Source organism: Alosa pseudoharengus, unplaced genomic scaffold (assembly GCF_046254945.1).
Source record: "Alosa pseudoharengus isolate Yale_2024_CS ecotype anadromous, Long Island Sound unplaced genomic scaffold, YU_APseudo_1.1 YU_APseudo_1.1_scf_19, whole genome shotgun sequence".
In the NCBI taxonomy this organism is placed as follows: Eukaryota; Metazoa; Chordata; class Actinopteri; order Clupeiformes; family Clupeidae; genus Alosa; species Alosa pseudoharengus.
In genome coordinates, this window is record NW_027468657.1 from 27,810,570 (window position 1) to 27,825,034 (window position 14,465).

At 43.7% G+C, this 14,465-nt stretch overlaps 1 protein-coding gene across 1 annotated transcript in view; it reads left to right on the forward strand.

The window, feature by feature from the left end:
- The first annotated feature begins 8,982 nt into the window (after window positions 1–8,982).
- Window positions 8,983–14,465, forward strand: part of LOC143132909 (protein diaphanous homolog 1-like) — a 100,550-nt gene continuing 95,067 nt past the window's right edge. Inside the window, exon 1 of the mRNA XM_076292733.1 lies at window positions 8,983–9,739. Within this exon, the coding sequence (XP_076148848.1) occupies window positions 9,635–9,739 (105 nt within the window). The 5' untranslated portion in view covers window positions 8,983–9,634. The remainder of the gene's footprint in view (window positions 9,740–14,465) is intronic.

The following is a 14,465-nucleotide window of genomic DNA, read 5'->3' on the forward strand; positions in this document are numbered from 1 at the left end:
CTCTCAAACGTGATTGGATTGTGCAGGCGCCACTGATTCAGCAATCCCTTTCAGCTTTCCGCCAAAGTCAACTCCATGGTCAGATTTAGATAAGGGACGAAACCATGGACGAAACAATGGATGAAGACGCAGCAGGTCCATCCCGGGAATGTGCCAACCTGTGGCCCCTCCTCGCCAGACTATTTCAATTTTCTGAACAAGTCTTCAAGTGTTTCAATTACAAAATAGTATTTTGTATTTGAAATACGTTAAATACATGTATTAGAAATACTGCCCATCCCTGGCAACATGGTAAAAAGATGAAAATTACTTGATTTTACTTCTAATTAATTTTACATTCTCCAAGGTATTAACATTAACATTTTTCATAACTCCATGTAGGACGTTTCTGTACATAAATGTAAGCACTGTGGCAGTAGTAATGCAATATTTAGAAAATGTAGGCTACTCTTGTACTCTTGATACTCAAGTACTTTTAAAAACAAGTACTTCAGTACTTTTACTTAAGTAGACATCTGACTGTTGTACTTTTACTTGTACTTGAGTAAAATTTAGCAAAGGTTATCTGTACTTTTACTCAAATAATGAAGCTGTGTACTCTGTCCGCCTCTGCTTATGACCCACCTCCACGGAGCCTATGTCCAGACCAACCTCTACACACACTATAACAGGAAAAGCTTGGTGGACAGAGGTCAATATAAGCCTCAGTCATTACCTTTCGTCTGCCATTACAGTGACTTTCATCTCAGTTCTACGCTGCCATTTTAAGTGTGTGTGTGTTTCCTGCTGATAATGATGCATTAACTATGCGTATCCGTGTGTTTATGTGTGCGTGAGTGTTCCCCACTGATAATGATGTCTCTATGTGCTTAAGTGAGTGTGTGTGTGTGGATCTGTGTATGCGTCTGTGTGTGTACCGTGTGTGTGTGTCTGTGTGTGTGTGTGTGTGTGCGCCTATGTGTGCTCATGTGGGCGCAATCCTACCAGTGCAAACACTGGTTTGTAATTAGTCGTGTGCTATTGCTCTCGCCTCGAGGGGGTTACGGAGAGCGCGTGCGCTCATCCACACACTCCAGAGACATCATCAAACTGCAGTGGAAAACATGAAACAACACGAGGACGCAGGAGAGGGTTCTAATGTGGCCATTATGGTTTGGGAGTTGCCAAGAGTATGCGTGGAGGTAAGCTGGCATCCGAACTGCCTGGTGTCGTGGTGTGCAGACATGCAGATCGTTGGCGCAGGCAGAGTGGCACACACACTCATCTGGGAATGGCAACATACACACACACACACACACACACACACACACACACACACACACACTTATCTGAGAATGGCACCACACACACACACACACACACACACACTCATCTGAGAACTGAGAATGACACCACACACACCACACACTACTCACACACAGACTCACTTATCTGAGAATGGCACCACACACACACACTCATCTGAGAATGCCACCACACACACCACACACACACTCATCTGAGAAAAGCATTCAGCTGGAGTCAGCTGCAGTACACTGTCACAATTTGGCAGTTTCCATAAAACTGCTTTCCAATTCTCTCTCCATCTCTCTCCATCTCTCCATCTCTCTCTCTCTCTCTTTCTCTCATGCTATCTCTCTCTTTATCCCTGTGCAAGGGAATAATTTTAGTGAGCAAACATTTGCAAATTGACTACGAACTGAGCCATCGGGTCTTTGTTTCCTGCTTATTTCCCCCAAAATTGCTTTATTGGACTTTGAAATTCAATTTCACATTGTCAGTTTCCAGTACTCGTGGGCCTGGTGCCTTCAATCGCCACCCTTGCATTGTGTTACCTTGTGGTGCACTGAGTCGCTTTACGTTGCATTGTGTTCTTTTCATGTTGTGTTCAGGGTGTTCAGTTGCTCGCCGTTATTAGGGGTCTTTATTTTGGTTGTGTAATCACGACTGGATACAGTGTTCTCTGAGCTGATTTGATTTGAAGGAGAAAAATAACTAGATCATATTGCAATATGATAATCAGAGGAGGTGATTAGAAAGCAGCTAAACTTGCATTTAGACACATAATGGCAAATAGGATTTATGCAGCTTAAAAGTGTGATTCACAGAAACGTTGATGATTGGAGAAGAAAGTATGTTACATGAATAAAAGAAAACTAAAAAAAACGGACGGACACACACACACACACACACACACACACACACACACACACATCCCTCCCCGATGCTGATAGGCAAGACGTGTCCAGAATGGTTAACCTCTCATCATTGGGGCCTTAAAAGATTATATTTCAACTTTTGCATTTGCTGAGACAGAACCTTCCTATATTTCCCTTGGGGATTCATTGTCTCCGAGAGTTTAATATTTCACCAGACTGTAGTATTGGAAAGTGTCGTCTGACTTGGAGCACATAGTGGCTCCGTAGTGATATTATCTGTGTGTCCCATGTTATCAAAGTGTTTGCACTTCCTGTTATCAAGGTGTGTGTGTGTCTGTGTGTGTCTGTGTGTGTCTGTGCGCGTGTGTGCATGCACGCGCACATGTCTTTGTGTCTGTGTGTCACATGATTTTCTTTGTTGTTGTGGAAGAGCAGATATTTGTGTACACAACACTGTACAGAACACTTCGGTAGTTAGTGCGTATGTGTGAGTGCGCATGTGTGTGTGTGCATGCATGTGTTTGTGTGTGTGTGCACATGTGTGTCTGTCTGTGTCTGAGGGCTCTGTCGATGGTCACCGATATGTCAGTCGCACGAATGACAACAGACTCTGTCTCCATTGTTTCAGTTAAGGAAATTCTTTATAGGACCCTCTATCAGATTCTCCTGCCTCAAAACACACACATACACACACACACACACACACACACATGTGCTGTAGCGCTGCTTTGTACAAAACACAACGCCATTCCAGACCAGCAAAGACACCCATGTGACATACTCACAGATGCTAATACACTCTGTCCATAAAGTCAACTATTTTCCTCTTTCCTCATTGCAACTGTCAGAGACTATGAAACACTTGCAGCAGAGTATCTCACAAAACAGGGGAAATGCAATCCTATCCCCAAGTGTAATTAATGAAATTAATATAAACAGCATCAGGAATTTCATGTGTATCAAATTGCAGTTCATATCACCCAATAATGGAAAAGGCAGTAACACATGGGTCTTCATATTCAGAATTAGTTTTGCTTGGCAGGGGAATTATTTAATGGGGTTTAAACACCTCATTACATGTTATTTAATTTGACATCAATACCGCTCCCCTGTTCCTGTAAGTAAAAATATCTTCCACTGCAATTCAACTGGGGGTTCTGTTGAGCCAAGAAAGACAGGAACACAGCCTCCTCCAGCAAACACACCACCGGGTGTGGCATTTGCATATGGATGTTCACCTGACCTGTCTGACACTTCTCCCCCCAACTTTCCCCACATCATGGCGAAGAAGTGATGCGGGGTCTGCTTTGTGTCTGTTTCCATTGGCAGTAAAGTTTTTTCCCCCCGTAAAATCGCTTTATTGGCACGGCTGCAGCTGCGTGCTTTCAGCAGTGAAGGATTTCATCGACTCTGGGAGCTTAATGTGCTGGACCAATCCAGAGCCGCAAACACACCACACCCTGTTTCGTTAAATGCTGGCACAGGGAGAGTGCAAAAACTTCAAATCTAAATAGTTTGATGAATTGGATCAAACAGTAGAAAGGGATTTACAGAGGAAGATAAAAAAAACACTCTTCTGTTTTGTTGCAAGATTGTTTACAGGAGTAAACATCAACATCAAACATGCCATATACTTGATATTCTTCACTATAATTTAGAAGTTGTTTACATCAAAACATTTTGACAAAAGAGTGAGTTCTCTTTTTGATGAACACGGCATGAGTTTGGTCGCATTGTAATCAAAATCCCTGAGTCAGCGCGCAATCACCAGCTAATTGGCCACCGAGGAGCACTCTTACTTTCTTGCGAGAACAACAACCTTTCCTAAAATAGTCGCCCTCGCTATTTTCTATGCCCCTCGTGTCTACACACTTCTTCCACATCGTTGCCTGTCCAATCCAGCGCCAAGCACCATGTCAGGCCCCGAAGAGGAATTTAACAAATGCCAGTGAGTGAGTTTGTCACCATCTCCCGTGTGAGTGGATTGACTGGGACAGTGGAGGAATTTAAACTGGGTCATAGATTTTTTTCTTTTTCTTGAAGTGCAAATGGAAGGCTGACAAGGCTACCCCACTCATTGAAAAGCACTGTCACTAATCTCAAATAGTCTCCTTGTATTGCTTTACTCAGCTGACCTGGGAATCCCGAGTATACATGTACTGTAGGCCTACTGGAGCAGGCTGGCCTACTTGTACAACAGTTGTGTTTGTTTCATGTTTACTAGTTTTGGGTTCCCGGTCAAAAAAGACTGCTGCATCATAAATCATATACCATTGTTATAAATCCATAGTAACGCATATATTATCATCTAATGTTGTGATAGACCTTTGATGGCAGGCCTCATTGACCTGAGCTCATGCAAGTCAGAAAGGGGAAGATTACATTTTCTCACTCATTCATTTCTAATGGCCGGTCATTTTTGATCGGGAATACTAATAGGCCTACACATGGGTGTTCTAAAGTTAAATAAAACACTCAAATTGTTAGGAAAATTATCAAAATGTGTTTTTGTGTTCAGATGCCATGTGTTAACAAAGTCGTGGAGCCTCATGGGAGTCAAAATAAGTTAACAACATTTTTGAGAGAAAATAATTGTCAATCAGTCACATTTGATCGCAAACACAACAGGAGGGTTGATGTTGTGGATCAGGTGTATTGTGAGTCCCAGAAGATGGCCTGATTATTTGCTATTCTCCCATTGCCTTCAATATCGCAAATGTTGCTGCCGCTCCCATTTGGAAAAAGTTATTTTCTTCTGGCTGGCTGGCCGTCCACACCATTTGCAAGCTTCACAGGGTGCTTTGGTCCCCCCAGCTGTGTCCCTCCTCCAACCTAGATATCCTCAGCCCTAATTAAAACCAATTTCCTGAATATCCATGGTCCATGAACTCTCAAAATCTCCTAAAACAAGAGATGTATCTCCTTTATGGATCTAAGCTCTCAAACTCCATTACAGTGCATAGTTTATGCTCCTTAATACAATGGGACAGGTGAGGGGATCCTGTTCATTGCCATGCATGTAACATGAAATAAACATTTGAACAAAGTTTTTTTTTCTGGACTCTTATGGAGACTGTGATTGGGAAGCTTGCAAGGGCATATAGTCTATCGGTTAACGGAGACCACCTCGAATAGATAGTGTCAGACTTCAAAGAAGAGAACATACCAGCCACTGATAATATCGGCTCCCGAGGCTGCGCCTTTAACAGTCGGTTTCTCACCCCCGTACTTCTCTCTCTTTTTTTAAAGCTCCCCGAGACATTCCGCACCACACCGAAACTGTTCTAGTCACTTTCCCTCAAATTGAGGAGCCAGTTACTGGAGAAAGAGAGAAAAAAGAGAGGGCGTCACGAGGTTTAACAGACCCCTGTTCACCAACAACAGCGACTGTGGCGACTCCCCTTTTGAGCGTCCTCCTTTTTCGGAAGCTTGTCCTCATCTCTGTCAAGAAGGTAGAGCGAGAGAGTGAGTGTGTGAGAGAGAGAGAGAGAGAGAGGGGGAGAGAGAGCGAGAGAGACGCTGCGATATTTGAAAGCGTCTGCTGTAAAAGACCAATGGTTTTGCCTCTCCGTATCGGTAATTTTGTTGGTATGGTTGTTGATGACACAACAGCCCATCGACTTTTTCTGAAGACTATGCAGCGCAAACTGTGAAAATGATCTGGAAACAACAGCGTAACAAGGCTCCGTGCACTCTCGCCCTGTTCACCCCGCTTCTGTCCATACGCTTCATCCACTTGTTACTTGAACCCAATCACGGCTCGCCGTCGATATAAGAATGTTTGCGCAAACCAGGATTTCTTTCATTTGAACTTGTCGGGAAGGTAACTTGATTTTTTGAAACTGACACTGTATTCACCGCGTCTTCTGATTGTCAAGATGACTCAGACTGAGATTCAAGAGGACCCAGACGTATGACGATATCTTGGATTTATTAGGAGAGGAATTGACAATTTGGTCATAGGTGCAAGTGTTTATCCCACTGTATTGCGCATTTGAGTCAGATGTTGGGTTTAAATGGACTTCACTCACATTAGACTTGGAAACGAATGCTTTCCCCACTTGTGGGTATGGAGTTGCAGATAAATGTTTGTTATGACCAGAGGATTTACTGCATGTGAGAAGGACTTTCGTTTGTGGAGACGGGCTCGAGGAGGAATTGTGTGTTCTGGGTGTGGAGAGCGTTTGTGGAATGCGCACAGTGCGATCCGTCGTCTCCACGTTTTCTGCGCTCACCTCTCCGCCGTGCGCAGAAAGTGAGTAGGCTAATCTTTGTCGTGAAATATCAGTCTCCAACCTACGCCACATGCTGTTAACATTACAAGCTACCATATGACTAATAATGATCTATTGAAATGGATTTTTACATATTTGTCTATGGTGGGCTACTTCTGTGACATAAATTCTCATATTCATTATTTCTTACAGTTTACCGCTGACGGTGGTTAGCGGGAGCGCGCGGTCATGTTGAGGCAAATGCTCCTGAACTCTACAGCGGCGGCGCGCGGCTTTGATATGATGACCCAAACTCACGCACCGCCGACCCTGAACGTTTCTCAGGGGCCAGTGAGTGTGGCCGCTCTCCTGAAACCTACAGGCAGGGGCGGAGGACTGCGCGAGGGTGAACTGAACAAGCCGGATTTGGCGACCTACGTGGTTATGTGCCTCCTGTTGTTCCTCTTGGTTCTACTGATTGTGTTCTTCATCAACTGTCAGCTCCGAAACTCATTCTTCGCATCCATGCCCTATGACAGGTCATTCAGAGAAGCAAGGACCTCCTACAAATAAACTGGACCTTACATGCTCAACCAAAGCACACCTATTTGAGATATGTTGCCAGATATGGGGGGGGGGGGGGGGGGCTTGACTCCGCACCGTAATGTCTCGATTGTTGATGGAATGTTGGCTTTACCACAGCTGAGATAAATGATAATGAACTGTGCGTGTGTGTGTGTGTGTGTGTGTGTGTGTGTGTGTGTGTGTGTGTGTGTCTATCTGTCTGTCTGTCTGTCTGTGTGTCTGTTTGTCTGTGTCTGTGTGTCTCTCTGTGTGTGTGCGCGCGCGTGTGTTTGTACAGAAAACATTTTGTATTCTGCACCGTAATGGCTCATATCTGTATGATGTTAATTCTTGTGCACAGTCCCAATTGTTTTCTTGTACATCATTAAATTCAACCTAACCAATGTAACTTTGACGTGCACTCGCTTTTCTAAAGGAATGGAAAGGTTAGCTTTGTAGTAAAGCTACCTCTAACACGAGCAGCAGTTACAGAGTGGATCACTTTAGGTCTCTGCCTGTGCAATTGACTAACCTTGCTCTCTTAGAGCGGCTCTGATGGACATTTGACCTACATTGGATAGGCCTATTGATGTGCCGAGAGACATCCACCGGTCAGAATTAATCTTAATATTTCGTCAATTTCGTACTAGAAAACAAATACGCAATACAAGATAGTGATCTGACATCCCAGTAATCCACCGTGCAGACAATTTCATAGAGCCAGACGTGCAAAGGAATCCCGTGTAATGCGATAATGTCGGGCTTAAAAAGGAAGAACCGTGTTGGATGGCACCCAAACTTGACGTTCGTCTATCATCAACTTCTATCGGGAGTAGCCTAAAACTAGATTTCAAAGGAACCATTAAGATCCTGCTTTTACGCAGTTCGTAAAATCCAATTTCTACTGGAAGACAAGGCCCATATGGAATATAAACATGTAAAAAGTTGTGATGGTTTATGTTTGGCAAATTAGTTAAATATATCAATCCCTACTAAAAACAACTGAGGAAAGAGATAGGCCTACATCCTGTGTGCAGTACAAGCTGAAACATGTGCTCTGATGAGATTTGTTATGCCGCTGTGTGTGGGAAGAAACAAGGGATAAATCGGACGAGGGTTTGGGTTTGTTGGAGTTTGGCTCCCTTTTCAGAACACTTTGACTAAGAATCGCCGTTGACAGTCCTGCGAGGGCCCAGACCTAATTAAACGGAACACGGAGGAATAGTTTCTGACACTAAGGCAATTGCGTTTTCAAGGTCCAAGCCATAGGACATTTTTCTACATAGGCTACCCTATGTTACCCTTGTTGAGTGCCAACAAATAGGTCTACACATATAGGCGGACACATAGGCTAGGCTACTACATTAATATGAGGACCATATTCTGATTTTAGTCAATAGGAGTGATTGTCCCGGGGGGTTGATTTTTTGTCCACCATAGTCCTCCTTTGTAGGCTATTCATATTATAGATTTAAATCAATTGGAAGTCCAGCTGCATTTTTAGTCCTTTATCGTTATTAAAAAAGAGATGGATATTCTTTATAGTAGGCTACAGTTTTGCTCTGAGAACTGGGTTCAGACGGCATGAGGGAGAAGGTGTAGGCTACACACCTGTCACAAAAACGTTCCTATACCCGCCACTCGGCGGAGCTCTTTGGCAAGTTAAAAAAAAGTCCGTGTTGGTTTATAATGGTTCCGTCGCTGCTGTTGTGCCATGGGGTGGGAAAGGGAACTTTTTATCAGTTTAAAAAAGTTAAACCAAAGGCCTAACCAAACACGCTCACTAGGCTATAGCTTAAAATCCAAATATCCCAACTAAAATGAACAGCATTGCTGTTTGAGCGTCTCACTTAATGTAATTACTTCCTTTTAATATATCTTCTTAGATATAACCCTTTCCTATGCAATATTTTATTACATATAATATCATAATAGTTTCAATTGATACAATTGAAAACTCTGCCGAATGCATGGTTTTGCTCTCACCACTGTCACAGGTGAGGTCCTCGCTAGTGCGCATGGTCCCTCCCAACTACTAGCGCTAACCTGCCCGAGAGACAGGAAGAGGAGAATTGCTTTGTGTGTGGAGTAGGCTCACTCGTTTAACTTTGGCAAAATGGGAAATGCTTTTGAAAAGCAATGAACATGAATGTCAACGGAAGAATAATGAAAAACCGACGAATAAAGCGACTATTTTGATGGACATAGTTAATTTCAACGAGACGGATAGTTTTTTTTAGCTGCGTCCTAGCGTGACACAGTTGGCAGCACAACTAACGTTAAGCTCAGCGAGGCAGAGGCTCTCTCAAACTTGGGAGGATTACCAGAAGATATAACAACACTCCAATTGATGCTTGCTGAGCTACAGTTCTTCGAGATGTTAATGTTCCTTACTCGAAAGCAACGCAGAAGGATTACAAAAAAGTTTAAATAAGAGCGACGTGCGTCTATTTGAGGGGTTCATATTTAAATTTCCCTCCTTTTTTTAGCCTAGGGCAGAACCAGAAAAGGGGTTCACAGAAATCAATCAAGTTTTGGGGTCCAGTTTGAAATTCAGGAGACCAGACAGTTTGCAGCGCTTGGGGAGAGTTTGTTTTGATGTAATCACGACGGTGTCTGTCTAGTTACAAGGAAACACTCACTATTTGAATAGTTCGGTTGTTTTAATTTTTTGCTTTTCATAAGAACACACTAGCCATGGATCCAAATTCGGGGAATGGGGCATCAGCCCCTGTTTCTAAAGGAGGAAAAGAGAAGAAGCCTAAGAAAAATTATGAGGATGGAGATGGCAAGAAAAAGTTTGTAAGTATAGCCTACTGTGTGTTGTTTAACGTTACATTCTATTGATTCGTCTTGTCTCAAATATCTTGAACTCCAGAAGCTATTAGCCAGCTAACTTAGCCTGATCCGAAGTTAGTTTGACGTAGCTAAAGCTATCAACCCAAGTTAGCAAACTATAACAAATTAGCTAGCTTCTAGCGTTTTCGCTATCCAAGTAGTCAAGATGGCCCACGTTAGTTTATATCACGAGAAGTTTAATACACATTTTGAAACGTAAGGTTTCCTAACCCTCCGTAGTGCTCTCAGCGACGGTACAAAATGTGCGTCCTGATTCAAACCATGAATTATACGTTTGGGAGTGTGTTCTGGACAGTGTTGTTCAAATCGGTGCGTGGCTCAGCAATCAAATGAGGAAGTATTCGGCTTGAGTGAAACAGAACTCCTCGTGAAACGAGTTCGACCCTCTTAAAGTTGTAAGAGTCCTTGGTTGCACAGACAACGAACAGAATCACGTCATTAATGTTGTTTTAAACTTGGTAATGGCATAATGTTATAGTAAAAAGTTTAAGTCAGTGTTGTTTAACTGAAATACGTAGTCTTCTATTCAGATGACAACATGTATATGTATTAGGCTCTATGGTATTAGGTGGTCCTTCGTCATTCAGTGCCAATGATGCTGCCTTTGAATTCCAATTCACTTAATGATCTGTATCAGGTTACCTTCTGTGTTGATTATTCGTATAGCAGCTGATGAGCATTCAGTTGCGGCTTAGAGTAACTTTGCATGTTAGAGAGAACTTTTTGTAGACACACTCATCTAACAACCTGAGTGGGGCTATATTTGAACAGGAACTGCTAGTCGTTTGTGTTAAATAATGATACCTTGTAGTCAATACTTTGCATGAGGCTACCGACCCCTGTTGAGGAGGCATGGTTTGCTTGTCATACAATCCCCCTTCTCCTTAGCAGTAAGGAAACTGATATTCACTCATAAAAGGTAACCATGGATTCCAAATAAATTAAGAGCACAATGGACATATGCTCTGTGGTCCTCTTGCGTTGTTGAACAGATGTCTTGAGCCTTATTTGAGACTTAACCGGTCATTACCTACAGAGTCTTCAAAGTATTTTACCCTTAGGCAAGAAAGCCATGTTCCCCAGTAGGTCACACTTTTTTTTTGCGTCTTTTAACTCACATTCCTCCCGTGTGCCCCCAATTTAAACCTTTCCCAGATGCAAGAGCGATAAGTTGAAAGTACGACGTAGCTGTTTGCATGTAGGTGTTAAGCTCTTTGCTTCTATATCAAAGCCACGTTAACAGGTTCAGAAGCTGCAGACCTCTAAAACAAGTAGGGCTGAGAGGGTGTGGGAGGAACTTGAGCAAGAGTTCAGAGAGAGTTGGAAAGGGAGAGCAGTTACATGCCTGTTCACTTATGAACAAACGTAGGATCAGTGACTTCATCTGTTCTTGGACTTTGGCCTGTGGGCCTGAGTGAGTTGGCGTTTATGTTATGACACTGATGTAATTGAAACTGGGAGGATTTGTTTTTTATTCTCAATGAGAAGACAGTAGGCTACCTTTTACTTACCTTCGGCCTCACTATAATTCCGGTACATCTGACTGCATTACTTTGAAATACTACAAAAATTGGTTTTATATTATCTGCCTACTTTGAAACATGATGTCAAGCTAGGCTGGCACATTCACAAAGTTGTTGCTTCACTTATTAAATCCTACACAGGGCTTGTAGTCAGTCGACCGTCCTGTAGGGAGTTGACCCTTGAATCAGCACATTGCATTGTGATGGATGGATAGAGAGAGAGAGAGAGAGAGAGAGAGAGAGAGAGAGAGAGAGAGAGAGAGAGAGAGAGAGAGAGAGTTGCAGTGTCACAGAGATGTCTGTCAGCCCAGGGGTGAGAAAGGGGCATTCATCTGGGAACGGGCAGAGCCACAGCCAGCCTGTTTTGTCCTGCTCCTGGGGTCCTGGTGGAATGTCCTTGTCCCCTGGGTGCCAGCTCAGTAGTTTTCTCCCCTCAACATGTTGTGTTCAACAGTGTGTTTTCTATATGAAAGAAACACTCACACTCACATGCACATACACACATGCGCGCACACACACTCGCACGCACACATACTGTATTGTGTGGGTGTCAGACAACAGAGTAAATGCACACAAACATTTTGATCTTTTTGCTAACTGTAGTCTAGATGCACATAGTGATGAGAGGCTGTACAGCCCACTCTCAAAGTCTGACCTCAAAAACCTCACTGCACTGCACTGACACAGAGGTCCCTGTTACCTGTCTGGCTGCGGTGGAGGTGCCAGCCCTCCTGAAGGCAAAGGTGTGAGGAGCGACCCTACCAAGAGCGACTTGTGGTGAAGTGAAGTCATCTCTTGGCATCTGCTGAGAATGATATTGTCCAGTGGCTGCTGCTTTAAATAGAACGCATTATTGATCATTGTCCATCATCTGGAGCGGCAGGCACAATAGGCCCCCCACAGTAGGATGGTGTCGTAAAACTTTATAACTACGCTAGAAAAAGCGCAACATTGCATAACTGTTTTTCCTGAACTGCTTTTAAGGATTGTACATTGCCTATGTTGTCCTTGCAGTGTTGTCTTTTGAGATGACAATGCAATGAAATGTTGTTGTTGATGATGTGATTTTATGAAATGTCAGGCCCACTTAGGCTGTGCATTGGACTGAATGGAAGTCAGCGGTTCATGTCATTGTGTGGATTCATATTTGACATGATGTGCGCCAAGGGAAACAAACCTTTGAAACCCAAAGTGAGGTAACTTGGCTGTGATGCACCGGTCCACATGCCGCGCATAAGAACACACAATGGCCCAACGCACAGCCACGATGATTGTACTTTCCCACTGAGCAGGTGTTCCCAGGCAGCCATGCTGACAGGCATTGTGAACACAACTTTCTTGATCCCACACACACACACACACACACACACACACACTTACATGCACATAATGCTTTTGCTCTCTGTACCATATACGATGTGGCCTCAAGGCTTAGTTAAGCGGATTCAAAAACAACACTTGACTTTTTCCCTCGGCGTCAGCCTTGCTGTCGTCTGCAGCTGCTAACAAGGCCAGCGTGCTGTGGTCCACTGGAGCCTCTGAGCACCCCTCAAGCTGCTGGACTGCAGTCTTGTTAGCCTCTCGCCTGCTCGGGGACCTGGCTCAGCAGTCAGATGTCTGGAGTCAGCGCGGCCGAGACAGAGACAGGCCCCCATGAGGGTTGCGTGTGGACCTGCTCAATGCAAATCATCTGCATCAGCTGAACCGGTGAGGCGGGCAGAGAGACACTACATGGGCCGTCATGCACTGTTGCCCCCCACCTGCTACCCGTCTCTCCAAAGTTGACCAGATGAAACAGAAGTTAGTCAAACTACAGGACCTCATCCAAAAAATGCACTGTAGTCGTTGGACCCTTCTCTGTTCCATGTGCATGACGACGCAGCTCATGGGCATGATAAGCTCCTTGAAATGTATTAGACCTCACAGAGTTGAGTATCTTTTTCCTTGAATATCCCCTTGGGGATCAATAAAGTATCTATCTATCTGTATGTGTGGCATAACCCCCCTGTCTGAAGGACAATAGCATTAGGGGAAACAGATGCATGGACATGCTCTCATGCCTGAAGTTGTTTTGGCTGCTCTCTGTCTGATGAGTTGATGGGTCTCAATGGACTTTCCTAAAGTGTTTTTGTGTGTGAAGTGAGTACGTGCATGAGCGTAAATACATGGGAATGGCTGCTTTTGACTTCCCTGTGGAGATTAGTGTACATGCCTGAGGGGATTATAAAGGGTTGTGTGATGAGGGTTGAGTTCTTAAGAAGGACTTGAGGCAGACAGGTCTCGCTTGAATTTTTCAGCAGCAATATCTCACCAGGTGATTCAGAGAGGCAAAGTAATTGAATTGTGTGGGCAGGCGATCACTCATATAAGGCTGTTACATAAGACACTATTATTTTGTTAGTCTGAATCTTAATATTGCCAAGGCGTGCTGCAGATGGGTTTTTCTTCTGTTTAATTAATTAATAATTAAATTAAACATAAGAAACTGTTGCTTATTAATTAATAAGCAATGTAGTGTCTGCCTCGTTATATCCTGCACACGTGTGGCCTAGACGGCAGGTTCAGCGCATAGCAAAGTGAAATGATGCAATCATTTGGCCAGTTGGCGTGGAAGGCCAGGGTTGAGGTGGCAGAAAGGGTTCAGACAGACACAGACAAGTTAATGTTTCTATCTCTTCCTGTTACTGACTCTTTCTGTCTCTGACTCTTAGTTTCCTGTATTGTCATTCATGGTTAGTTTTCAGCATGACCAGAAATTCTTAGACCCTGACCCATTCAGTCGTGTGTGTGTGTGTGTGTGTGTGTGTGTGTGTGTGTGTGTGTGTGTGTGTGTGTGTGTGTGTGTGTGTGTGTGTGTGTGTGTGTGTGTGTGTGTGTGTGTGTGTGTGTGTGTGTGTGTGTGTGTGTGTGTGTGTGTGTGTGTGTGTGTGTGTGTGTGTGTGTGTGTGTGTGTGTGTGTGTGTGTGTGTGTGTGTGTGTGTGTGTGTGTGTGTGTGGAGGATTTGAATGTTTGTGTGGGAAGAAATGTAACAGGGCGCTGTTGTCTTGGCAGAATATGTAGCCTAATTTGTACCACATATATTACACTCACACACTGAGACATATATTAGACACTTGGACACACACACTTATTCTGAATATGCGTG